We start from the raw sequence: 24,628 nt of genomic DNA, 5'->3' as shown, positions 1-24,628 counted from the left end.
TGGCCCTGAGCGATGCTCTCCCCGCACACCGGGCGCCGGAGGGGACGCGATGGAGCCAGTGGGGAAGGTGCCTGTGGAAAGCGCCTCAGAGGGCTCCCAGGGACGGGAGTCGCCTTCCGGCAGCTCTTGGCGGGGGCCCCGAGCCCCAGGGACGGCCCTCCTCCCCGGGCCCTGGCTCGCAGGGGCCTCCGGTCCTTTCCTACCCCTTAATGCACGCCGTCTCCCCGGGAGCAGAGGCGAGGCCGCTCTGGCCCTGGCGGGCCCTCGGGAGGCCCAGGCTCGAGACCCAGAACGTCTGCGCCGTCTGACGCGGCCTCGGAATGGAAGAGGGCCCGTTTGTGGGCGTCCAGCGCCAGCCGGCTTCCCTGGCTCCTTCCCGGGCCCGGGGCTGCCCCTCTGCCAGCCGGTGGCTCCTCCCCCTTTTCTACCCTAGTGAGGCGGACAGAAGAGGCGAGCAGATCCGGCCCCAGCGGCCGCCCAGCTCGGTCCTGGGCCTCCCTCCAGGGTTGTGCAAACCTCCTGGCAGCGCCTCTGCTCCCTCCCCGGGGGAGCCCCGTTGGGATGGGGCCGTGTGCTCTGGGGGCCCAGGGAAGGCCCTTCCCTGGGAGGCCCGGGCCGGGGCTGCCCCTTTGTCCTTGGCCCCCGGAGGCGCAGCCGTCTTCCCCACGCGCTTGTCCACCTGGAGGTTGGAGGCTGCCCGCCGTCCCAGGAAGGGAGGACAGGGACCCCCCCACCACCCCCCCCCCGACCGGCCAGGCCTCCTCAGTTAGCCCGGGCGCTCCCGGCACACCACGGGCACCATCGATGGCCCGGCCTGGGGGTAGCCAAAGGCCCCAGAAGGTCCCCTTCCGGAGCACTCAGGAGCAGGGCGGAGGCACCCCTTCCGGATCGAGTCCCCCATGAGCGGACGCCAACCCTGCAGCTCCCCCAGGCCCGCCCTTGGTCTGGAGCTCTGGGACCTCGGCGAGGCCTGCTCGGGCCCTGGGAAGGGGGAACCCTCAGGGCCCCTCCTCGCAGGGGGCATCCCCAGGGCTCCAGGGAGCCCCGCTGTCCGGAGCACAGGCGAGGGGAGGCCCCGCCGGTGCCTTCATCCTCTTCCCGCCGCTCGAACCCTAGCCTGGGCACTCCTTGGGGGTCCCCCGCCCCCCCTGCGGCTGTTTCCACTGAGGCCCCCCAGCCCCCCACAAAACCTTCCGTAGACGCAGAGTAAGAAAATTCCTTTACTTTGGGCGGCGTCGCTCGCGTCCTCGCTCAGCCTGGCCGCTGCCACCTCGGTGAGGACACGCCAGGAGGACAGAAACGGGCGCCAGGATGGGGCGGGGGGCGGGCAGGGCCCCGCCTAGAGCCGCACAGCCGCGGGGGGGCCCCGCTTCTTGGCCTCCGATCCCGGAGAAGCGGACGAGGCCCGGCGGACAGCGGAGCCGCCCGGGAGGGGAGGCCGGGAGGGGAGGCCGGCCCCGGCTGAGGCCCCCCGGGCTCCGGATCCGCGTGGAAGGCTCGGTGGGGCCCTTCACGAAGGCCTCAGCAGTCTCTCCAGAAGCACCAACTTGGGTTTCAAGTTCAGCTCAAAGGGAGGCACTTTGGTGAGGTTGAGCCGGACGCCGGCCGCGCCCGCGATGTTGGCCAGCACGCGGTGGGTGTGCTTGTAGTGCGACAGCTGCAGGGGGTCCACCTCCAGGAGCAGGTGCGTGTAGGCCATCATGGGCCCCGCGCCGGGCTGCAGGCCCTCCTTCTTGTCGTACCTGCGGACAGCCGGGTGACCGCCGGGCCTGGACGCTGACCCCCGCCCCGGCCGTGCTGGGGGGGGCTGGGCCTGGACGCTGACCCCCCCCCCCAGCCGTGCTGGGGGGAGCTGGGCCTGGACGCTGACCCCCGCCCTCTGACCATGCTGGGGGGGGTGGGGAACTGGGCCTGGACGCTGACCCCCCCCCCTGGCCGTGCTGGGGGGGGCTGGGCCTGGACGCTGACCCCCCCCCCCGGCCGTGCTGGGGGGGGCTGGGCCTGGACACTGACCCCCGGGGGAGCTGGGCCTGGACGCTGACCCCCCCCTCCCAGTCATGCCCCCCCACATCATTATCTAGACACCAGGGAGTGGGTCACAAAGCGGGATTCTTTCCAGCAAACAGGCCGAGCCTCATACGTACGTCCAGTCTTTGTTGACCTCTAGAAATCGAGAGACGCCCGTCTGCGCAGCGGCCACATCAATGTGGAGCGACACGTCTGGAAGAGGGGGGAGGGGTGGTGGGTGGGGTGCTGGGCCCCTCCCCCCCGCCCCCCCCCCCCCCCCCGTGCCCGGCCCCACCTACCTGTCTTGGGGGGCACCAGCTCGTGCAGCTTCTGGATGGCCACCCCGCCGGGGTAGTTGAAGTGGGAGACGTAGAGCGAGGTGGCCGAGTAGGCGGCGTTGAGCAGGAGGTGCGCCAGGACGAGCAGGGAGCCGAGCTTGTACAGCCACGACTTCTTGTAGTTGTTGAGCCTGAGATAGCGTGCCGGGCCTCTCAGAGCCAGAACCAGGACCGGGACCTCCCCCCCCCCCCCCGGGCCTGGCTGCCCCCCATCCCCACCGCTGTCTGTCCATCTCAGGCTGTGGGACTGTCCATCTGTCCCAGGACACGCTGGGTGAGGGGGGGGGGTCTGTCCCAGGATGCAGGGGATCTGTCCATTTGTCCGTCCCAGGACGCAGGGGTCTGCCTGTCTCAGGATGTGGGGGGACTGTCTGTCCGTCTGTCCCATGACATGGGGGCCTGTCCGTCTGTCCCAGGACGCGGGGGCCTGTCCGTCTGTCCCAGGATGCAGGGGATCTGTCCATTTGTCCGTCCCAGGATGTGGGGGGTCTGTCCATCCGTCCGTCCCAGGATGTGGGGGGTCTGTCCATCCGTCCGTCCCAGGACGCGGGGGTCCGTCCGTCCGTCCGTCCCAGGACGCGGGGGTCTGTCCGTCCGTCCGTCCCAGGACGCGGGGGTCTGTCCGTCCGTCCGTCCGTCCCAGGACGCGGGGGTCCGGGTGACTCACACGCGGGCGCAGCCCTTGGCCGCCACGATGTTCAGGACGGGGAAGGTGTACATGATGAAGCGCAGCTCCTTGTGGGGGAGGAACGAGTACAGGAAGACGAAGCCCAGAGCCGGCAGCAGCAGCAGCCGCGTCCGGCGGTCGCCCACACCCAGAGGGATGAAGAGGATGCTGCAGCCCAGCGCCCGCGGCAGAGCCGAGTAGAAGTACCAGAGGAAGGGCGAGGTCTGGGGAGGCCGTCAAGGAGCAGCGGCCAGGGAGGGGCCTGGACCCCCCCTGCACAGGACCCCCCCAGCCAGCTCCGCCCCCCCCGCCCAGTTTAAAGGATACGCCCCAGGCGGAACTTTTGTTCAGGACCGTGTTGTACCAGAGCACGCGGCCCTCCGGCCACAGCACGTGGCGCCAGAACACGGAATCCACGGCCACCGTCAGCCCTAGTGTGCAAGAGAGCCTTCAGCCGGCCTCCGGGAGCCCCAAAGGGCCCTCGGGCCCCGGACGCTCACAAGGAAACCGAGCCCTGCCTCGGGGGGCTCCTCGGGAGGCCCGAGCCAGGAGAGACCCACCATGGGACACCGGGGGAGGCAGGGGCCGGGCCGGGAAGCCCCCCACGCTCGTGAGCAGAGGCGGCCGCCCAAGGGTGCCGGAGCTTTCTGGGCAGGGGCCCGGCCCGCGCCGCTGCTCTCGGGGGTCAAGAAGGGGCGGAGCGTGGTCCGGCCTGACGCGCGGGAGCCGGGGGGCCGGCGGCCACTCACCCAGGCAGACGATGGCGGCGGGGACGGCGTGGCCCAGCACCCTCAGGAGGGTCACCTTCCGGCCCAGCAGGCTGAGCAGCAGCAGCAGGCCCAGGAAGAGGCACAGCTCGGCCCGGAACACGATGATGGCGAAGGCCGAGAGCCAGATGAAGCGCGCGCGCTTCTGCTGCAGCCAGGCCGTCAGGGCCAGCAGCACTGTGGACACACGAGCGGGCCGGTGGGCGTCTGTGCCCCCCTGCAGGCCCCCCCCGAACCCCCCCCCCCGTGCAGCCCAGCCCCTCCTCCCGACTCAGCCCCCCCCACAGCCCAGCCCCTGCCCCCCCCTCAGCTCAGCGCTCCCTCCCTGCGCAGCCCGGCCCCTCCCCCGACTCAGCCCCCCCACACAGCCCAGCCCCTGCCCCCCCTTCAGCTCAGCCCCCCCACGCAGCCCAGCCCCTGCCCCCCCCTCAGCTCAGCCCCCCCCACGCAGCCCGGCCCCTGCCCTCTCCCCTCAGCTCAGCCCCCCCCACGCAGCCCGGCCCCTCCTCCCAACTCAGCCCCCCCACGCAGCCCAGAACCTGCCCCCCCCTCAGCTCAGCCCCCCCTCCCTGCGCAGCCCGGCCCCTCCCCCGACTCAGCCCCCCCACGCAGCCCAGCCCCTGCCCTCCCCCCTCAGCTCAGCCCCCCCCATGCAGCCCGGCCCCCCCCCTCGGCTCAGCCCCCGCCGCAGCCACGTACCCACGGGCAGGGCCAGCACGTTGGGCAGGGTCCGAGTGCAGTAGAACATCAGGTGAAACTGGGTGGCCGTGATGAGGCAGAAGACGGTGGCCACGGTGGCCCCCAGCTGCCTCCGCACCTCCTTCTGCAGCTTCCAGAGCCCGAGAATGACGCCGAGCCCGAGGATCCCTCGCACTGCGCGCCGGGGAGACACGAGAACGCCGGCCTCGTCACCCACCTGCAGGGAGCGGCCTCCGGCCCGGACCCCTCGGACCCCCCACCCGGGGCCTGGCACTGCCCCTCGCGGTGCCCTCTGGTCCTCCCTGCCACGGCTCGTGCAGGCGTTGGCTCATTGCCCACTGAGCCTCTCCCTGTGCCAAGAGCACGGCGCCAGCCGGGGAGGTCAAAGGGTTCTTGTCCAGCCTGGCTGCAATGCCTCGAGCGTCACCCTGATCCTGCCTCCTCCTCCAGGAAGCCTTCCTTGCCTCCCTCGAATGCCCAGCGACCCCTCGTTCAGAGCCGTCAGCCTTATACTGGGGCCATGAGCCTGGGCCGCACCCCAAGTTACTCTCGCTGAGTCCCCCATCCCCGGGCACTCAGGAATCTACCGACTGTAAAGATTAAGATGAATGTTCCGTAACGATTCTACTTTATGTTTCATGAATGATCATTAAAGTTAAAAAAGCCACCTAACTCAGCAAGAGAAGAGAGCGAGGGGGGGAGCTACGGAACTTATGCACAAAGGGAAAGGCATTCTGGGTAACACAGAGAGGCATTTTGGGTCGTGTAGTTTTAGGGGTTGAAGAATTTCCAATTATTCATGACAGCGACAAACCAAGATGGGGTCACAGAGATGGGGAGAGGCTGCCTCACTGGTCAGCAGGGGCAGGAGGCCCCCCGCAGCCTCTGGAGCAGCCCTGGGGGCTATCTAATGAGGGAACCCCAAAGCCTCCTCACACAGGAGGGGGAGGGGCTGGACGAAAGGGAGCTCTTCTGAGAGGGCCCCCAGGGAAAGGCTCAGCTCTCCGTGCCTCCAGGAGGCCAGCCGTGGACCAGAGAGAGCGGGCTCCTGGAGCTTCCCTGAGGGGAGGGGGCCGACCCCTGCTTACACCCCCACGCAGAGGCAGAGAGCAGGGAGCTGCCTCCCCTCCCCGAGCTGCCCCTGAGGAGACTCCAAAGATCTGGATGCTGCGAGCTGCCCAGCCTGGGAGGCCAGGCCGGGCCAGGCCAGCACGTGAAGACAGAACCCCAAAGCTCCCGGCTCGGCCCGCAGAGCAAAGCGTCTCCACGTGTACCCAACCTCCTGGGGTGCGTCAGCCAGCCCAGAGGCCTCGGGGCTCCTTACCTATCAGCTGAGAATAGAATTTGGACATTTCCAGCATGGACAGCACGCAGACGGCGGGGCTGGAAAAGGCTGCGATTAAGATGGGCCCGAGAAACGTTCTTGGGACGACGCCAGGGAAGTCGTGATGATCGTACTACAAAGAAAGGGGAAACGATTACCGGGAGGTCACCGGTGCGGCACCGCTGCCTGGAGGGGGTCCCCACGGCTCCCTCCTTCCCCGGAGGCCCGCTCGCCTTGTCCAGGTCCCAGCGGTGGTACAGGAGGTCGTGGATGGCCTGCAGGTTGAAGCTCTCCTCCACCTTGGCGTAGGGGCAGGCAGCCAGGTGGACGAAGGCTGCGGCAATGAACAGCAGGAGCAGGAGGGGCTGTCGCTTGGCTTGTCTCTTCCCAGCCATGGTGGCTTGGAGGGACGGCTGCTTTGGGGAGCCCTCGCTGGCAAGGAGGAAAGTCCGGCTCTGCCCTTCTTGCTGTGGGAGGAGGAGGAGAGACGAAGCCCTGTGGAGAAGACAAGGAAATGTATTAAAAACCAGGAGGTGCCATGAACTGCCTTCTCCTGGCTGCCAGCTCGAAGCTGAGAGAGAAACCTCAACCTCAAGCCCGAGATCTGGGCATTTGAGCAAATGATGCTAAACCTCCCCCCACCACCTGTCTCTAAGAGAGCTACCCCCCCCCCCACACACACACACAGTTCTATTCCCTGCCTCATACACAGGATCCTGAGGAAGTGACACCTGAGTCCCAGGGATCAGCAGTCTCATGCTAATGCAATTCCTGGGGCCCCTTTAGCCTCCGGTGTCTCCCCCCAGGCAAGGGCAGCTTCTGGTCTTGGGATTGTTGTGGCATGAGAGGAGGAGTAAAACCAAGGGCATGTTTCTAAATGCAACCACCAGATAACCAGAAATCCCACTGACATTTTAGCCACAGCCAAGTAACAATGGCTAATGTGAGAATCTGTTCAGTGACTTCCTGTTCCAGAGAATCTGTTCCAGTGACTTTCAGGGAAAGAAATCTTTAGTGTCTGTAGCCAAGGAGAGGTGGATAGCTTGGGGCAGTGGAGCAGCACCAGCCCAAGGAACATCAAAAGCAAACTGCCAGCACAGGGACCCCCAAACTAAGCACTCAGATAGACTTGTCGAAAGCCCAGATGTGCATTGAAGAAGAGACACCATGGTCTCCTGAGATTATAAACTTTAAAGTAATAAAATTAAGCTGATGAAATTCTCTTCCCAAGAGCCCCAACAGGTGGGCAGTGTAAACACAAACTCCATTGTACAGATGGAGAGATTGAGAATCAGAGAGGTCAAGTAACTTTGTCCCTGGTCAGAGCTGGCATTCAAACCCAAGTCTCTCAACACTGAGCTGAATTTTCTTTTGACCATGTCAGGTTGCAAGGAGAATCCATTCTACAGTTTGTCATGAAAGTGGCCAAACAGCCTGTGATAGCCTAGTGGCTGAATCAAGAGTCTAATGGAGGAGAAATGGGACCAGAGAAACGGTGGCAATCTTTGAGAACCTATGGGCAACTGGAGAAGCAGAAAAGGAGATTCTGGTTACCAGAGAGTGTGAGCTCACTGGTGTTCGCTGGCCCAATTCTGGGGCACATCATTAATACTGAGGACTTAAACATGGAGGTTCAAGCTCTCAGAGCTCAGCATGGCTCTCCCAAGAGCAGGGTGTACAATGTACAGTGAGGGAGTTTGTCTCTTCTGTGATAGGCATTAGACCCTGTTAAAGGACTCTGGTGCCAAGCCCTCTAACACCACCTTCACAGCAGCATCTCAGGTCAATTTCCCTTCTGCAATCTCTGGTGAATTTCTTTCCTCTATGAACTCCCTAATATGTTTCCAATAGCTGCTGAGGACAGGGACTGGCCTGCCTGCCTGCCCCAAGTTTCCCCACAAGAGTCTATCTTCTAATCAGCCACTAAAGTGAATTTCCTTCTACTCCGGACTCAACACACTCCAGGAACTCCCTCTCCTATTCAGAATCACATACAAAATCTTCTGCCTGGCATTCCAAACCCTACCTAACCTAGATCTAGTCCCTCCCACCTTTCCAGGCTTCTTAGCCAACCACATCCCCTTGGGCCCTGGGCCTCTGGCCCCCTGGCTATGCCCATCTCTGGCTCTTCCCCCTCCCCATTTTCTTCAATTCATCCAGCACACAGCCTGTCTGGATGGCTGTTTGCCTGTGGTCTCTCCCACCCGTTGTGCCCCTTGGGGCAGGGGCTGGGGATTCTGGGCTTTAACTTTCTATATGATGCTTGTTGGTCCAGGGTCTGGCACGCAGTAGGCCCTTCGTAAACACTATGGCTGGAGTCCTCAAGGAAGGCAAACTGGGCTAAGACGTGAGGCGGGGGGCTCTGTAAAAAACTTCTCAAGTCCGGTGGCCTTTGGCAAATAGATTTTTTAAACAATAGGGGAAAACATCAAGTTTTGGGGGTGACTTTTAATTAAAAAAACAAAAACAATCACGTGCCATGAACCCCTGAAAACCTTCAAGCTTAAAGAACGACTCTGGTAAGTAGGAGTAAGAACTCTAGAAATTCGGGCGCCCGCGGAGTGGCAATATCCTCAGCAGCTGCCTCAGCCTCATCTCTAAAGTGTGGTGGTCAGTGCCTAAGTGAGCATCATCTGGGGCGCCTCATCCCTGCCTCCCCCTACTAAGGAGGCCCAGCTGTCTGGCCAGAAAAGGGCCGCAGGTCTGGGAGACAGTCCCGTGCCCTCCGCCTACCTCGGTTTCCCCACCTGTAAGATAGGCTCACCAAAACCGTGACCTGGGTCCGAGGTCGTGCTTCGATATCGTTTAGCCAATATTGGCGTGAGATCAAATGAAAGATCGATCCACGGGGGTCGGGACGGCCACCCCTACACACACGGTCCCGACTGCTGCCCCCCCCCCCAACATGCTGCGGTCCCACAAGTCCGGCGGGACGAACCGCAGGAGGAACACACCTTTGCCCAGGCTGTGCTCCCTACGGGGTTGTCGTCTTCCCGTCGCCCAAGGCCGCCACGTGTCAGTCCTGGGGCCCCACCCTGGCCTCACCTGCTGCCGCCTTCTCCTCCGCTCGGCTACTTGCCCGGCTCTGCTCTGGCCCCGGCTCCGGCTCCGGCTCCCGCCTCGGGAAAGTGAATGGTTTCAGCCCGGTGGCGCTCGTCGCGTCCCGCTGGCGTGGCGCGACGATGCGTGGCGTGGCGAGGCGTAGCGCACGCGCGGCCTGTGGCTAACGGTCGCGGAGCGGCTCTAGAGGGGCGGGGTGATCCGAGCGTAGACGGACCCAGAACCGGGAGGACGCCGGCGTCTGGCCCTTTAAGGTCCGACCCTCACCAAAATGGCGCCACACGGGCGAGAAGCTATGGCTTCTGCCCCTAGTCAAGATGGCCACGCTCCATGACGTAACTCCAGCGGGGCGGAGGTGGGAAGTATTTCCCCACCCCCAACCTGCCTTACCTCCAGCTCCACCCCGCCAGAGGTTTCGGAACTACAACGCGGCCTTTGTGCTGACACGGGCCTCTCTCATTGGCCCAGGTTCGTTGGCGAGATTCGATTCGTTCATGTCCTCGCAGCGCGGAGACCTCGCGTCCAATGATGGTCTGAGGGCTGGCGGGTGGGGTGGGGCTTGGCTCAAGTTTCAGTGAAATAGGCCCGGAGCCGAGGGTACCCGGCTTCTGAGCGCGGGGGTGGGGCCTTGTCGGCCCTTGGTGCGACTGCGCGAGCTAGAGCTCCGGGGCCTCGGTCCCGAGCCGGCTCCGCTCTGGGACCGGCCCAGGTGCGGAGACGGAGCTTGCCCCGTCCCGGCTCCCGCGGACTCCGGAGCCCTAGTGCTGATCCCAGCCTTCCTCCCCCAGTGATCCCGGATCCCTTTTCCCCTCCTCCCCCAGTGATCCCGGATCCCTTCTCTCCTCCTCCCTCTCTCCCATTGATCCCGGCCCCTCCTCCTCTGTGTCCATTGGTCCTGCATCTCCCCTTCCTCCTCGTCCTCCTCTTCCTCCGCAGCCCCGGCTCCGGTCCCCAGGGCACCCTCCTTCCCTCCCTGCTCGGTTCCGCTGTCCTGTCCGAACCATGCCTGTTCCGAGTTCCCAGAGGCAGAGCCTGTGGCCCCGGCTCCAGCTCCTGCTGCTGCCCCCGCTCCTGTTCCTGCTGGCCGTGGCCCCCCTCCCCTCCTCCTCTTCCTCGACCAGCCACAAGCCGTGCACAGTCTGCAGGAACATCGTGGATCAGTTCCACAAGGTGCGGGGCTGGGGGCGGCTGGGGGGAGACTGGGGTACCAGTTCCTGGGCTGGGCTGGCTTCCCACCCCTGGGGGCGGGAGGGCACCTTTCCCTTCACTGTCTGACGCAGAGCTCGCTTCTCCCCCTCCTCCCTATTGACTGATCCTCAGTTTCCTCAGCTTGACGCCCTTCACCTGGGATCCTGTGATACAGACTTGTTCTTGGCAGATCCTCCTGGCTGCCTGTTGGCCATCCACGCAGTTGGCGGGAGAATTTAAAAGTGGCTCTTGGCTGTGACAGCTGTGAGGCACTGGGGTGCCAGGGGGCCCGTGTGGCCTTCCCCTGCTAGGCTTCCTTCAAGACTCAGCCCAAGCCTCGACTGTAGGAGGCCTTTGGTCCCACCTCTGTAGCTCTGGTGTGTCTCCTCTGGCCGGAGCTTACTAAAGGGCCTTGTGCACAGCGAGCACTTCGTCAATGCTGGTTGTCAGTCAAGGGGTGTCTGGTCCTAGGTTGGACCAGAAGCTTCTGTGGCTGCTTCTAGCTCCAAATTAAACTGGTGTCCAAGGTGCTGGAATGGGAGAGAAGGGATGCTTTTATCTTTAAGGCTCCTTCAACAATGACTGCCTGTTAAATGCCCACGAGCCTGCCCAGTGGGCCGCCTGGGAAGTCGAGAGGGACTATTTCAAGGCCTCTGGAGTTCTCCAGATAAAATTTATAGTTGAGCTGGTTTCCTGGCAAAATATCATTCACTGAACATATATTCTGGGTTTTCTTTTTGGAAGGGGTTGGCAAATACAGAAAAGAAAAATTTTGGTGGTGGAAACACAGCGTGGGAAGAGAAGACACTATCCAAATACGAGTCTAGGTATGTCCAGATGTGCCTGGCCTTGACTTCTGTCACTGCCAGTCCTGTCATCTGCATGGGGGGAAGAAAGGGGTACAGGAAGAAAATGAGGGAGCTGATGGAGAAGGCAGCTCAGGGGCTGTGCCAGGGGCCTCAGGAAGCCTCCAACCTGTCTCGAGTCTTCTGTGTGCAACTTATAGAAGACCAAAGAGCAGGATTTCATAGGTGGGGGCGGCCACAGCCCCAAGAAGCCCCCCCAAGGGACACTTTGATGTCACTGGCCACCCACAAGTAGGGACTTGAGAAATAGTGCTTTGGATAGTGAAGGAGAAGAATCTTGGTTTTTCTCTCCTTTTTTTCCTAGTAAGATAGAAATAAGTACCACTTTGGGGGGCAGGAGCTCATCCGCCTGCCACCTCCCCATTGTCACCTACAGGAACACCTTGTTATCTAAAGCAGATGCTAAAAGCTAACTTACGGTTTTGCTATTCCAGTGAAATTCGCCTGGTAGAAATCATCGAAAGCCTGTGTGAGAGCGATGCTTTTGAGTGTAACAATATGGTGGAAAATCAAGAAGAGCACCTCGAGAACTGGTGGTTCAAACAGTAAGTTGGGTTTTGGGGGGGACGGGGAGGCCCGTGGCTGTGCAGAGCCAAGAATTGCAGGGGAGGGGGTAGGGGGGAGGTCTGGAGCGCCTGTGCCTTTAGGAAGACACTTTGATGCTGAGGGGGTCTGAGAGTGGGGAGTGACCACCACAGGGTGCTGGGGCACCCCACAATGGCCAAGAACTCTGGGCTTACAGTCAGGAGAGAGCCTCACTTGGGGCTGTGGATCAGTCATTTACCTTTGGGACTTTAGTTTCTTCATCTGCGAGATGGGATGGGGGCACCAACTTTGCCCACCTCATTCCTCAATCTCCCCCACTTGTCAGTGCTGGCCCTCTCCGGACAGTGGGGTGTGGAGCTGGCCTTAGGGGTGAGCCTGGGCCCCAGCCCCAGCTCAGGACTCCAACTCGGAGGCTGGAGGGTGTCCAGAGTGCCCCAGCTAAGGAAGCCTGGTCAGACCTCTCTATAGTGTGGCCCCAGAGCTGCACGTCGCCCTGGGCGCTCTTGGCTGTTCCTGTTCTCGATTCAGGAGAGGTTTGAGCCCTCTCAGACTCCCCGATTCTAGCGACGCTCCCCCCAGAGGAAGCCACCAGAGCTGAATCTCAGCTTCTGAGGGGCCGCCCAGGCCCTAGGCAGAGCTAGAGATGGAGGGCCAAGCCTGGGGGAACACAGGCTGGCAAGGGGAGGGCCCTCGGACTGCACAGCCTCTGGGCACTCAGGACCAGGAGGGTGGACACGGCCGGAGCCACACGGACACGTGTCCAGGGCGTCGGAGCGATGACACGCTCCATTAACGAGCGCAGCAAGAGGAAGGAGGCCCAAAGGCCGGCGTTTGCTTGGCCGGGGCAGCCTGCTCTGTTGGGGTCATCCCGCGAGGAAGGGGCCGGAGCAGGCCCATAGCAGCCGCGAGGCTGGTGTGTGCCCGCACGTCACAGGAAGAGCCTGCTTTCCGTTACTCAGGAAGAAGAGACATCCTGACCTCTTCAGGTGGTTCTGTGTGGACACCCTGCGGGTCTGCTGCCTTTCGGGAACCTACGGACCGGACTGCCTTGGTGCGTGCCTGCCCCAGCCTGCTGGCCTGCTGAGGCCCCTCCCGGAATGAATGTGTGAAGGGCCCCCTCTGCCCTTCCCACCCCCCATAGCTCTGTGTGTGAATGGCCGCCTCCCCTTTGCCCTGGCACCTTGGCCGGCGGAGCTCATTGGGCTTTTCTGGACTTTGGTTTGCCCCTGGGACATTGAGCCTCGTGGTGGTCATTAGTCAGAGGGCCGACTAGCCTGCCCAAGCACTGGGGGGCCCTCAGGGGTCCAGGAGCCCCCAAACCCTCAGGAAGATGAGAAGAAGCCTCCTTCGGTGCACCTGCTGGCCACTGTGGGAGCTGCTGGGGGAAACAAAGGGAAAAAAGGAAGTGTCCCCGCCCTGAGAAATTGCTGAATCAATGCAGGGCTCTGGGTTCGAGGCAGCAGGTGGGGGGGAGGGGTATCAGGAAAGCAGAGCCAGGATGCCCTGTGCTGCGGCGCCCCACGAGGTCTAAGAGGGCCCCAAATACAGCAAGACCAGAGGGCTGGGGTCAGGCAGGCAGCGAAGGCCAAACTTAGCAGGGTGGCCCGTGCGGGAGCCTGGTCTCTCCTCCCCCGAGGATGGGTGCCGGGAACACTCCCAAGCTCCCAGCGTTGGGGCCAGGGGTGGCCCTTGGCTGGCCCCACCCCACACGTCCTTTCCTCTGGCTCCAGAGTGTCCTGGGGGCGCTGAGCAGCCATGCCGGGGAAACGGTTACTGCAATGGAGATGGGAGCCGCGGCGGCGATGGGAAGTGCGCGTGCCACCTGGGCTACACCGGGGCCCTCTGCATGGACTGCGTGGACGGCTACTTCAGCTCCTGGAGGAATGACACCCACTCTGTGTGCACAGGTGACCCGAGGGCCTCCAGCCTGGCTCCTGACCCCCCCCTCAGGCTCCCCCAAGAAGGGCCCCGGAGAGCCCCCAAAAGGAGGGCCCCAGGGAGCCCCACTCCCAGACTTTGAAATGTCCCTTTTCCAGTCTGTCATCAGGCCTGTAAGACCTGCACTGGCCCAAGCCCGAAGGACTGTGGAGAATGTGAGCTCGGCTGGGCCCAACAGGAAGACGCATGTGTCGGTGAGTCAGGAGATCAACCTCCCAGGGTGCCTTGCTCACCCCATTTTACAGAGGAGAAGACTGAGGTGGCCAGCTGGGGAGGAGGGTGACTTGCTCAAGGTCATGCTGCTCCTAGGGTGCTTGGCCTGAAAGAGTTCAGATCCTGCCTGAGGCACTCACCAGCTGTGTAACGGTCAATGTTTGTCTGCCTCAGTTTCCTCATCCGTAAAGTGGGGATAATAAGCCCTTCTCTCCCAAGGGTGTTGTAGGGATCAGATGAGATGCTGGTTGCAGAGTGCTGACTCAGTGTTACCTCATGTTACTGATGATAATGAGCTTCAGCACCGATTTGAACCCGGGTCTTCCTTACTCAAAACCTAGCCCTCTCCCCCAGAAGGCCCAGAGCTCAGACGTCTTCTGGGCCGGGAAGGCTGAGGCTCTGGAGAAGTTAGATCCTACAGCCGTTGGGCAGATCTGTGGGGGGCCCCCTGGATGTCAGTGATTCCTCAACCCTGGACTTCCGAGCCTGTCACATCTGGCCCTGCTGGACAAGCTTCCCGCCTCCAGCCCAGAAAGGCCCCGGGGAATGTCCCTTCGGGGGCAGGCGGCATCCCTTTAGGGCTCCCTCATTGGTACCAGGGGAGTGCTGTGCTTGGCATGATTCTGGGCATCCAGCAGGGACTTGGACGTCCACCCCCCTCCTCCACCCATGAGGCTCAGATCTGCCATGGAGGGGCCTGGCCTCCCAGGGTGGCAGAGGGCGGGCACTGGCCACCTTGGCATGGACTGTGCCAACCAGGCAGCCTCCTCCTCCTCCTCTGGCCCAGGACCTGACACCGCAGGTGCTGGCTCCTCCACTGCTAGGGCCACGTGCGGGTGGGTGGGGCTGAAGGCCCCGCCCCCGCGAGGGGAGGTGCCAGAGGTCCCTGCCCTGCCCAGGATGCTGCGGGGGTCCTACGGGCCTCCCCACCGCCTCCTCCAGATGAGGCCCTGTAGGGTCAGGTTTGTCCAGGCCGCCTCCTCCGCCCAGGTACGGCAATATTCTCTGAAGTTCGGGTTTAAGTTCCCTAAATGGGCCAAAGCCAGAACTTAGCCCGAGGCTGAGCTCGGACCTGGCCAGCACCTGGGACAGACCTCCGGGTCACCTCCAAGCACCCTCTGCCTCCGGCTGTGCCGATGTGGGTGACCCGGTCCTCCCTCCCGGAGTGCGGGGAAGCGGCCTGAGGTCAGCTAGTCCAGCCCCTTGTTTCACCTAGCCAGGAGCTGAGGCTTGGAGGCTGCCCTGAGGGTTGGTAGTGACCGGAGGGGGGAACCAGCAGCCAGAGGGGAGGGGGGAGACCAGGGGAGACCCCGGGGAAGCCTCTAAGGTGTGAAGGGCCGCCTCGGGCCTCTCCGGGGATCTCCCCCACTGCCCTGGGGCTGCTGTCCTGCCCCCTCCCCCTCCTGGTGGCTGAGCCCTTGGGCCACCCCCCCCCCACTCTCCAGGTGGGGGCGGGTGGGGCACAAGACCGGCCCAAGGCCCCAGATCCCTGTGGAGCTGCTGGATCCAGTCTTTGTGTGCGGAGGCTGGGGGGGCCCCCAGGAGCACTCAGCCCCACCCCCTGTCGTTCCAGATGTGGACGAGTGTGCGGCGGAGGCGCCTGCCTGCGAGGAGGGCTTCTACTGCCTCAACAACAACGGCTCTTTCTCCTGCCAAGGTCTGCCCCCCTCCCCCTTGGGTCCTGTCCCCGGAAGGGAGGCTGCTTGCGGGGCTCCCAGAAGGGACCGAACTGCGCTTGGAGTCCAGGGATTCTCGGGGGCGGGGCTAGGAGGGAGTGACCGGAAGCTCCCCCCCATTTGGGGCTTTTCTTTTGTTCCTAGCGTGTGACGCCAGCTGTGCGGGCTGTGTGGGCGAGGGCCCAGAGCACTGTAAAAGCTGCACGGCGGGCTATGCCCAGGAAGCCGGGGCATGTCGAGGTGAGTGAGGGGCCTGCCCGAACCCTGCAGCTTCTGCCCTCGATCGGCGCAGGCCCGGAGAGTCACGTGCCCAGCAGCGCCCGCCCCACCCCCTCTTCTCTGAGCGCCCTGGGAGCTCCCTGCTAACTGGCACGTGGGGCTTCTTTCCCAGACATAGACGAGTGTGCGCAGCCCGAGGAGGCGTGTCCACAGGAACACCAGAAGTGCTTCAATACGCCGGGCAGCTTCGTGTGCGCCTGCGCCCAAGGCTTCCAAGAGACAGATGGCGCTTGTGTGCCCACCCCGGAGACCCAGGGTGAGTGGAGTCTCCTGCCGAAATACTTGTGGGAGGCCAGCAGGTGGCCCAGTGGTCAGGCCTTCTTCCTTTGCGCCATTTCTGGGGGGGGGGCCTGTGCCCCCCCATGCGAAATGGGGTTGTTTCTCCAGGGGAGGGGTCACTGCCCCTGTCCTCCCCCACTGCAGGTGCCCTGTTTGGTGCCTGAGGGAACGAATGCCAGCCTGGGAGGCATCAAGGGGGCTGCTGTCCTCAGCCCTGGCTCCCCCATCCTCACGCTGTGGCAGAGGACAGGGCACCTAGGTGGGCTCCAGCAGGCCCTCATCACTGCGCCTGGGCCTGGGGGCTTAGAGGCCTGTCCCCGAGCTGGTATGGCCCAGAGGTGACCCTTGAACACTGGAGCCTGCGTGTTATACACTCATCCAGGAAAGCCTGGTCTTGGGGATCCCTGGTCTGAATAGACCCATTTTCTGTTGAGAAGGTGGAGGCCTCTGGCCTTCTCATAGCTGAAGCCATGGTGGGGCCTACATTAGGGAGGCTCTCACTTCACCAGTCAACGTCTCCCCCTGGGTGTGCACCCAGGTCAATGGTGCCCCCTGGGGGATCACTGTTATTGGAGGTCAGGAGGGGAGAAGGAGGGACAGCCAAAGAGCACCCTTTGCTGGGGCTCCCAACCTGTCCTGTAAGGAGGGGGCCACCCATGGGTGGGGGTGGGGGAGCAGAGGCAGTGTGGGTAGAATGGGGAGAAGAGCAGGAACCAAAGGGAGAGGGAGTAGGGGGACTGGCCCTCCTGTCTCCCCCACTCAGCTCCCATTCTCCCACATCCAATCGGGGCGTTTCCATCTGACATGGGTTTGCTTTGGACAGAAGAGCCGCAGGAAGCTGGGCCAGCATCCTCTTCACATGAAGACTTGTGACCCGCCGCTGCCTCCAGCCTCGCTTCGACACTGATCTGGACTTAAATTATTCAGATGGAAACTGGCCGAAGAGGGAGCCTGTGGTCACTGGGGCGCCTGGGCTGCCCTCACTGCCCGCCTGCCGCAGGCTCTTCCTAGTGGATTGGCCCTTTCAAAAGCTGCATTCCTCTCGTTCATAAACAATAGATTTTGTCCTCTATTTTGATACCATTCTTTGTAATAAAACTGACTCTGGAAGGTGGACAAGGATAGCGGTTCCGTGGATTCGCTCATTTTAAAAGAAACAAACTGAAAATACCCCAAATTTCAGGGTTTGGAAAAGAAGCATCCCTGTGTGGAATTCCCTCATGACAGTTTCTGTGGGAATATCTATTTCTTGGGAAGAAGGCAAGCTGAGGCTGAGCTCCTCACATTGGACACCCCTCCATGAATAAATAAATTCTTAATTTAAAATTTTTCCTTCAGATTTGCAGGTTTTTAGGTCTTTTCCTATAATCAGATACCAGCCTATGACTTTTTAAAAAATAGATTATTGATCTTTTTTTAAAACTACCATAATTTCTATCTCTTTCATTTACACCCTTACCTTCTCTCTTAGAAGCAATATAAGTATCCACTCCAAAGCAGGAGAACAGCCATTAGGGTTAAGTGACTTGTCCAGGGTCACACAGAAAGAGATCTGAGATTTGATTTGAACCCAGGACCTCCCATTTCAGGGGTTGACGCTTTATCCACTGCCTCCATTACCCAAATTTCTTCCAGCATCTCTTTCTCTCCCCTTCTTTAAGAGGCATCCATGTAAAGAAGAGAAGCAAAATGGGCATCCCAGATCATTCAAGAGCCTGAAAACATGCCAGGCTTGTTTGATCCTGGTGGTGCTGCCTTGAAGGAAGGGGTTGGGGTGGGCTTGTTCTTGCCTTTTACACTGTCCTGGTTTCTGTTCCCTTAGCCTCATTTTCCTGCCATCTCTCTGGCTTCTCTGTATTCTCTTCCTGACCTCCACCACCAGAATTGCCTTAGTCACTCCTCGGCTAATAGGTGACTGCTTTGGGGCCAATTCTTTGGGATCAGAAAAGGACCACTGTGAATGTCTGGGGGCCTTCCCTGTTAGCCACAGCTTCCTTGGGGTATAGGCCCAGGAATGGAGTCTGGGTCAAAGCCCATGAAATTTTGGGACTCCTTTCTTTCTCTAACTGCAAAGGGCTTTCATTGGTACTGATTGGTGTTCCACCAGCAATGACTCATGTCTCCCACATTGACTAGTTCCATCTCTTGTCATTTTGGTTTTTTAAATTAGAAATTTGGGGCATTCTTTCATGTGGCTGGGAAGAGTTGGTCATTCTTTTGAGTTCCCTATTGGGGTATCAGCCATCAACATAGCTGGCATTGGGTCTTTCTTTAAAATGAAGGTTCCCCAACAAGTTAAAAGAAGGGGCCAGGGGCAACGGGTTTTTTGAGAAAGGGGGAAACACCATATTTGTAGGCACAAATAAAGTTGAACTCAAAGCATAAGATGGGGAGGCCATTTCAAGAAGGTCTCAAAGACTTGAGTGGCCTGCAGGCTCAGCACAAGGTCAGCAATGCAAGATGGCAGACACACATCCCTCCAGTCCTAAACTGATCAAAGAACATTAAGTGTCTATTTACTTTGTGTCAGGTTTTATGCTCTCTGTCTTCCTCTCTCCCTCCTTTCTCTCTCTGTCTTTTCTCTGTCTCTGCCTCTTTCTGTCACTGTTGTAAAGGTGAAAATTAATGGTTGGACAATAATTTTATGGATTATGTGTTCACCAATATTTATTATATCTTGAATCAGAAATTTATTTGGAAGTATTTATAAATAGAGAGGAAACAATGAAGAAGAGAAATGTGAGGGGGATAGAAAAACTATCTATCTCAACCAGGAAGGCTGGTAGTGAAAAACCATGAGGCCTCCTCCAAGATGGAAGCTAGTCTCTTAGGAAACTAGGAAAGGAGTCAGTCTTTCACTCACCCAACAAAGTAGTCCAGGAGTCAGAGTCTAAGTTGAAGCTGAGCTCCAAGCCCATGATCCAAGCCACAGTTTCCAGCAAAGCTCCCCTTGAAGACTCTCCCCAGTCAGAAGACTATCTTCTTAAAGACTATCTGCTCTGAGGAAGTTTGGACTTGCTTTTATGATGACTTCTTGTGTCCTCCCCTCTTCACAGGGGCCAATCACAGTTTCCAAATTGTCAAGTACTGCCGAGGGGGCAGTGTCTGTGGGATCGATTTCTCACCTTCTACAGGTCAATTTCTCATCAAAAAGGTTCAGAATTTTCTGATTGAACAGTTTCTGAGGGTGTGAACTCTTAAAAGAATTCACAAGTTTCTGACATTGAATTTAAAAAAGGGGAGGGGTGAAGCTTTCCAAGTATCTTGCACTAACTAGGGTGTGAATTCACTAAGTGGTTTTCAAGTTCTTCCACCTAGTTCAAGCTTGTGTTGATTCAATCAAAATGTAGACAAAGGAGAGTTAATCCTGTCTTCACAATCTAATGACAGTACTTAAGTTAGTGTTAACTCAGGGTAGACAATAAAGAATTATCTTTCACACTGTCTCCTTGCCTCTGTCTTCCTATCCTCTCTCTCTGAATCTTTCCCTCCCTCTCTTCATTATCTTTCTGCTTCTTTCCTCACTCTCTCTCTCTTGTCTATCTCTCCTTCCTTCCTGTCCCTCCCTCCCTCCCTCCCTTTCTCTCTCACTGTCTTTTCTCTGTCTCTGTCTCTCTTCCCTTTTACTGTGATTGTTTCCCTCCCTCCTCTCTCTCTTCTTTCTTCCTCCTCTCTCTTCCTCCCTCCCTCTCTCCCTCTTTCCTTTGTCTTTCTGTCTCTTCTTCCTTCCCTCCCTCTCTCTGTCTCTGTGTTCTGGTCTGTTACTGTCTCTCCTAGAAGGGTCAGAGTCCCTGGTAGTGCCAGTCATAGGTCTACTGTCCTTTGCTGGGCACAGGCCACATCTGAAGCCCTGGGTCTATTTGGGAACACAGCTAAACTGGAAACTGTCTGCCTCGAGAAGCAGCCAAAAGGTGAAAGTGCTGGAGGAGTGGTGGGAGGAATGAGAGGAATGGGGGATGCTGAGCCTGGAGAAGAGGAGACTCAGAGGGGTTCAAGCAGTGTTTGAGTATCTGAATGGGAGTTCTCGAGGGATGAGGATTAGAGAGATTCTCCACTTGTCCACAGAGAGCTGAGCAACAACAGGAGCAAGAAAGGAAGTGGGTAGGTGTAGACGAACCACAATGAGACCTGGTCCTAAGGAGAGGGGTCTGCTTGCCAGAGGAGGGTATGGGCTTCCATCCCTGGGGAGCTTCTGGCAAAGGCCAGGTAGCCAGAAGCATTTTGGGTCAATTGTGGGTTGGTCTAGAGGCCTTGGAGGTGCTTCAGTTTTTCTAAAACAGCTTAATTGGCCTTAAATGAGAGGTTATTTCTGAGCTTCTATTATTCTTCACTTCAAGGCCATACTTGAGCTTTATAAGCTTTTCTCAAGGCTGCTGGAGGGAGGCTGTGACCTGCCTTTAGTGGCCCCAGTCAGAGCTGGGCCTCGGAGGTCTGGTGTGCAGGCCTCATTGTCCTGCAGGGTTAGGAGAGAAAAACCTGGGAAGAGGACTTTGGAATCCATCAGGGAGGGATCCTGGGCGCCACCAGACACCACCATGCTGGAAACCCTGGGAAACTAGTGCTGGGCAGAGCACAACCAGGGAAAGATCCAGGATCCCATGTTGGCCAGGGTCCCTCCATTTCCCCCCAATCTTAAGGGATTCCTGTGAAAGCTCTCATAGGGGTCCATGCAGAGCCCAAAGGACAATGGGCCCCAGGCAGGTGCAGCTGTGTCAGAGGGCAGAGGGAAGGCTGCCCAAGTCCTGGGGCTCTGTGGAACAACTGAAATGCCCTGACCTGCCCCCTTCCCAATCCCTGGGGAGGGGTCCTCAAGGCATGGGGATGTTGGGCCAGAAGAACCCCCAGGGAGGATGCTCACTCATCTAGAATGTCACCCCCTTGGGCAAAGCCCCAGGTTCCTCACCTAGGTAAACTGGCCTGATGGCTTGTGTGAGTCACAAAACATGGGTCCAACCTTTAGACAACTGTCCCTTCCATCTTCACCCCCATTGGCTGAAGAGCTGCTTCTGTGGGAGCTTGGTCCAGTGTTTGCAGACCCAAACTCTGCCTCCTCTCCCTCTAGGACCCCAGCCCATGCCTCTGAAACCTGCAGCACCATCCTCCTATAATAATTAAAATAATGGAAGACTTAAATTGTAGTAGATAAAAGGGTGGTTGTTAAAAATGTGACCGCAGAAAATATGGTTTCAAGACAATGTCTTGTTTTAAATCAAATATAAGGTGGTCACCAGGGAAATATTCCCAATTATGAAATATACCCAAGTCAATCGGGTTTTATAGAGATTTTAATTCATACAAATGAGGAATTAAAGAAAGAGAGAAAAAAGGAAATAATGAGAAAAGGATAGGCCGGCCCTGCCCAGCCCTGGCCAACCCAGGCCTAAGCCCTAAGAGAAAGATCAGTCAGTCCTTTATCCACTCACCACAAGATTTGTCCAAGCAAGGATTCTAGTGACACCAGGCCACCTTCATCTCAGCTGACTCCACCAGCTCAATCCTGAATCTGAATGTGAATCAGAATCTGAATCTCATCAGCTCCCTTTCTGCGCTCCTTTTAAAGGGAAATTTCTCCTATGTCACCTCCCCTAAATTCTTACATCTACCAATCACAGTAGACGTTTTTCAAAGGACAGACCATTCTCAATTCACACCTAAGTCTAAATTTTTGAGTAATTCACGCCTGAGTAAGTTCTCACCTCTTTGCCTTTTGCAAGTTCACAAGTTGCCTGACCTTTATAGGTACTTAGCACCCTTTTGTATTAGTTCTAAAAATAGGCACAGCTTAAGACCTTTTGCCTTATTATAAGTATGGGTTTAAGTACTTTTCATTGTTCAACAAAGAGTTTACAACTTTATCTTCCCCCAAAGTATGCTTAAGTAGGGGTGGAGCAGAGGCCTTCACATTCCTGATCTAAGTTCCTTCATTGTTTAAAATGGGGAATGGTCTTAATCCAACCTTATGAAGCAGGGTCTGAGAATTTTTAAGGTTCACACTGCCATCATGGACTCTCCCCTCTTCTCCAGGAAGATGCCTGCATGTTCTTCTCCAGCCATCTCAGTTCCTCCTTGCCACCACCCTAGCTGGGATTCTGGTATTCTGTCATCCCTCTGCCCAAAAACCTCCCAATGCTGACTGATCTCGACATTCAAGGCCCCCCACTCTGCCCCCAACCACTTTTCTAGCCTGACACTGTGGCGCTGACAATACAGACAGAACTGAAACAGGGTGGGGGGAGTCACCTAGACCAGAGATCTGCAAACTTGAATGAGCAGGCATTCCCAATATCAGCTGTTCATCCCTCTCTAGACATGCACTTACCCTGGCTGACCCCACACCCAAAGGGGGGGTGAGGTATTCTTTACTCATCCGCCCCTGCCTTCCTCTAGGCCTGAGACCATCTCAGAGGGTGGGTGCTGGAGAACCTGCCCATGACTTCCAAGTGGCTGCTGCTGCTCTGGGTGCCTGGGCTAGGTTAGAGCTGCCCCACGGGGCAGATGGAGGGAAATTGGGGCATTGTGGGGAGGTGCTGGAGAGGAGTCCCATCACTAGCTCTTTGGGGAGGGCAGATAAAATCTTTGAGGGCAGGAAGCATTTCTGCCTTCTTTGTAGCCTGGTACTTGGCACCTGGCACTTAGTAAGCCCATAACAATTCTTAGTTGACTCACTGACAGACCCATCTTCCTACCTTCAGATGGGCTGATTCCTCCACGTCTTGGGCACCTCTGAGCAGTCTCTGCTGCTGGCCCCCGTCTTCTGCTCTTGCCATCTGAGTCATGTGCCTAAAAAGCTGGTTCTGCTCACATCCCATCCTTTGATGACTCACCATCGGCTCCGTTCCTCCGCTTGGCATTCCAGACCCCTGATGGCTCCCTGGAGTCTTCTCTGCTGCCCATTTCATCTCCCACCTCTGGCCCACAGGTGTTTGGGATGTTCCATCCAGTTATTTCTACCTGCTGTTTTCTGGATTCTCCTTTTTACCCACTGTTCTCTGTGCCTGGCACACCACCCCCAAGCCAACACACCTGGCCTAGACCTTGTACACCGAACCCTGGAGGACTGAAATCAGATCTGAGCAGGATCCTCACTGGACCATTTGTGTTGAAGCTGGGAGAACTGCCCCCCCCCTTTCCGGTGATCTTTCTCACATAAGCTATCCCCAAACCAGGTCTTTCTACCCTCCATCATGCCACTGGGCATTCTGAACTTAGATGGTAGCCTTTCCAACTTACACTCTCCCAGGTCTACTTGTGAGGTTCTCCAGCACTTTGAGAATCCTGTCTTGGGTCGTGCAGTTGGCACTGTGACCCCATGACCAATAGTCAAAGCTGGACTGTGCTCTTTGGACTTTTCCAGGTAATGCTCACCCCGATCTTCTCATTTCTTCCCCAAGACGTCAGCAGACTCTCTGGTGGGAATCTAGACCCTCTAGGCACAGACTGATGCTGAGTTTGGAGTCAGAGGAGCCGGGTTCAAAGCTCACCTCTCCCACACACTGCCTGCATGAAGTCCTTTGTTTCTCCGTGCCTCCGTTTCCTTCTTAGTAAAAGGAGAGGGTTGGGCTAGATGGCCATCCCTGAAACTGTCATCTTAACAGAAGCATCTTGTCCAGAGACGGGAAGTTGGTTCTGAAAATGGAAGATGTTTAATCCAACAACCCCGGCCTCAGGGTCGTCCTCCAAAGTCCCTTCCTGATAGATCACTTGGGAGGGCGCTATGGCTCTCCTCCAGGCTCCCAGGCTGGTTTGGGGAGCCTGGGGAGCTAGGGAGTATGCCCACATTGAGCACACGGGGGCACCATTGGCTTGGCCAAGAGCAGAGGACAAACTCCTGGCGGCTGGTGCTGGCCCGTCAATGCTAAAACCTTGTGGGCTAAGAGAGGCTCCAGGCCGCCATGGCCCCAGCTAGCACAGATGGGAGCCAGCCCAGGTTCCCTCTGTGCACCCTTTCTGGTACCGCAGCCCCTTCCCACGTGCTCCATCCTCGGGCTTTTTCTTTGCCCTCTGATTCAGGGTCCAATTCCTTTGCAAGGAACCAGGATCCTTTCGGTGTGCTTCCCCGTGAAGGGAACGGGAGGAAGATCTGGAGGGCCTCCTGGCTCTCGGTGTTGGGAAAAGATCCCAGACAAGGAAGACTGTCCAGCAGGGGCTAAGGGGTGAGGGGTGAGACTCCTTCCTTGAAAAGCTTCAGTCACATAGAGGGGACCCAACAGTTGGGGACATCGCAGCAATGTAAGCCTGAGGCTGAGATTGTGATTCTGTGAGCTGGCTGTCCCCTCACCCTAATCTAGTACCATTCCCCTCAGTGCCCCGCCTCTCTCTCCAACACCTAGCCCCACCCCCATGCCCAGTGAAGCCCAGTGGCAGCTGCCCCCTACTCCACTGGGGCTGAGGATAATAGCAACAGTTGGCACGTACAACGTGCTTTGAGGTTTGCCAAGTCCCTTTATACCCATAGCATCCCATCCTAAGAGAGGAGTGCCATTGTTACCCTCATTTTACAGATAAGGAAACTGAGGCTCGCTCTCAGAGATTAAAATGACTTGCCCAGCATGCAATAGGGGGAGGTCACAGAGAGACAAATCAAGGTTCCCCATAAGGAAAAAGAGCACAATAATCCTATCCCCGGAGCTTTTGAGGGGGAGATTGAAGGACGAGGGAACCAGGGATGTTTAGTCTGGAGAAGAGAACGTCTAAACAAGGGGGTGGTGGCTCTCTTCCTTGGAGGAAGCGGGTGTTGGTGGGTTCGCTGGATCTAGGAGGGCAGAACCAGGAACAGTAAGT

At 58.5% G+C, this 24,628-nt stretch overlaps 2 protein-coding genes across 5 annotated transcripts; one reads left to right on the top strand and one right to left on the bottom strand.

Moving 5' to 3' along the window:
• Positions 1-1,206: 1,206 nt before the first annotated feature.
• ALG12 (ALG12 alpha-1,6-mannosyltransferase) lies at positions 1,207-9,142 on the bottom strand. 2 transcript variants are annotated; one of them, XM_056797599.1, is made up of 10 exons: positions 8,757-9,142; positions 6,036-6,297; positions 5,803-5,935; positions 4,479-4,652; positions 3,762-3,956; positions 3,340-3,443; positions 3,013-3,236; positions 2,307-2,476; positions 2,145-2,220; positions 1,207-1,742 (listed from the first exon to the last, which is right to left on the bottom strand). In XM_056797599.1, exons 2-10 carry the CDS (start codon positions 6,195-6,197, stop codon positions 1,511-1,513), a joined length of 1,470 nt encoding a protein of 489 aa, XP_056653577.1. In that variant the 5' UTR covers positions 6,198-6,297; positions 8,757-9,142; the 3' UTR covers positions 1,207-1,510. The 2 variants fall into 2 exon arrangements, with proteins under 2 accessions (XP_056653577.1, XP_056653576.1); XM_056797598.1 differs by having other exon boundaries at positions 8,848-9,141.
• A 230-nt stretch (positions 9,143-9,372) lies between these two features.
• CRELD2 (cysteine rich with EGF like domains 2) lies at positions 9,373-17,184 on the top strand. Of its 3 annotated transcripts, none has more exons than XM_007502522.2 (11): positions 9,373-9,393; positions 9,799-10,032; positions 10,795-10,877; positions 11,351-11,461; positions 12,422-12,513; positions 13,193-13,369; positions 13,499-13,594; positions 15,187-15,270; positions 15,434-15,529; positions 15,681-15,824; positions 16,674-17,184. In XM_007502522.2, exons 1-11 carry the CDS (start codon positions 9,388-9,390, stop codon positions 16,718-16,720), a joined length of 1,170 nt encoding a protein of 389 aa, XP_007502584.1. In that variant the 5' UTR covers positions 9,373-9,387; the 3' UTR covers positions 16,721-17,184. The 3 variants fall into 3 exon arrangements, with proteins under 3 accessions (XP_007502584.1, XP_007502583.1, XP_007502585.1); XM_007502521.2 differs by having other exon boundaries at positions 16,671-17,184; XM_007502523.3 differs by lacking the exon at positions 9,373-9,393 and adding an exon at positions 9,436-9,571 and having other exon boundaries at positions 16,671-17,184.
• The last annotated feature ends 7,444 nt before the right edge of the window (positions 17,185-24,628 follow it).

The sequence above is a fragment of the Monodelphis domestica genome, chromosome 5 (genome assembly GCF_027887165.1).
Source record: "Monodelphis domestica isolate mMonDom1 chromosome 5, mMonDom1.pri, whole genome shotgun sequence".
NCBI lineage: Eukaryota > Metazoa > Chordata > Mammalia > Didelphimorphia > Didelphidae > Monodelphis > Monodelphis domestica.
This window is presented reverse-complemented; position numbering and strand designations above follow the sequence as displayed.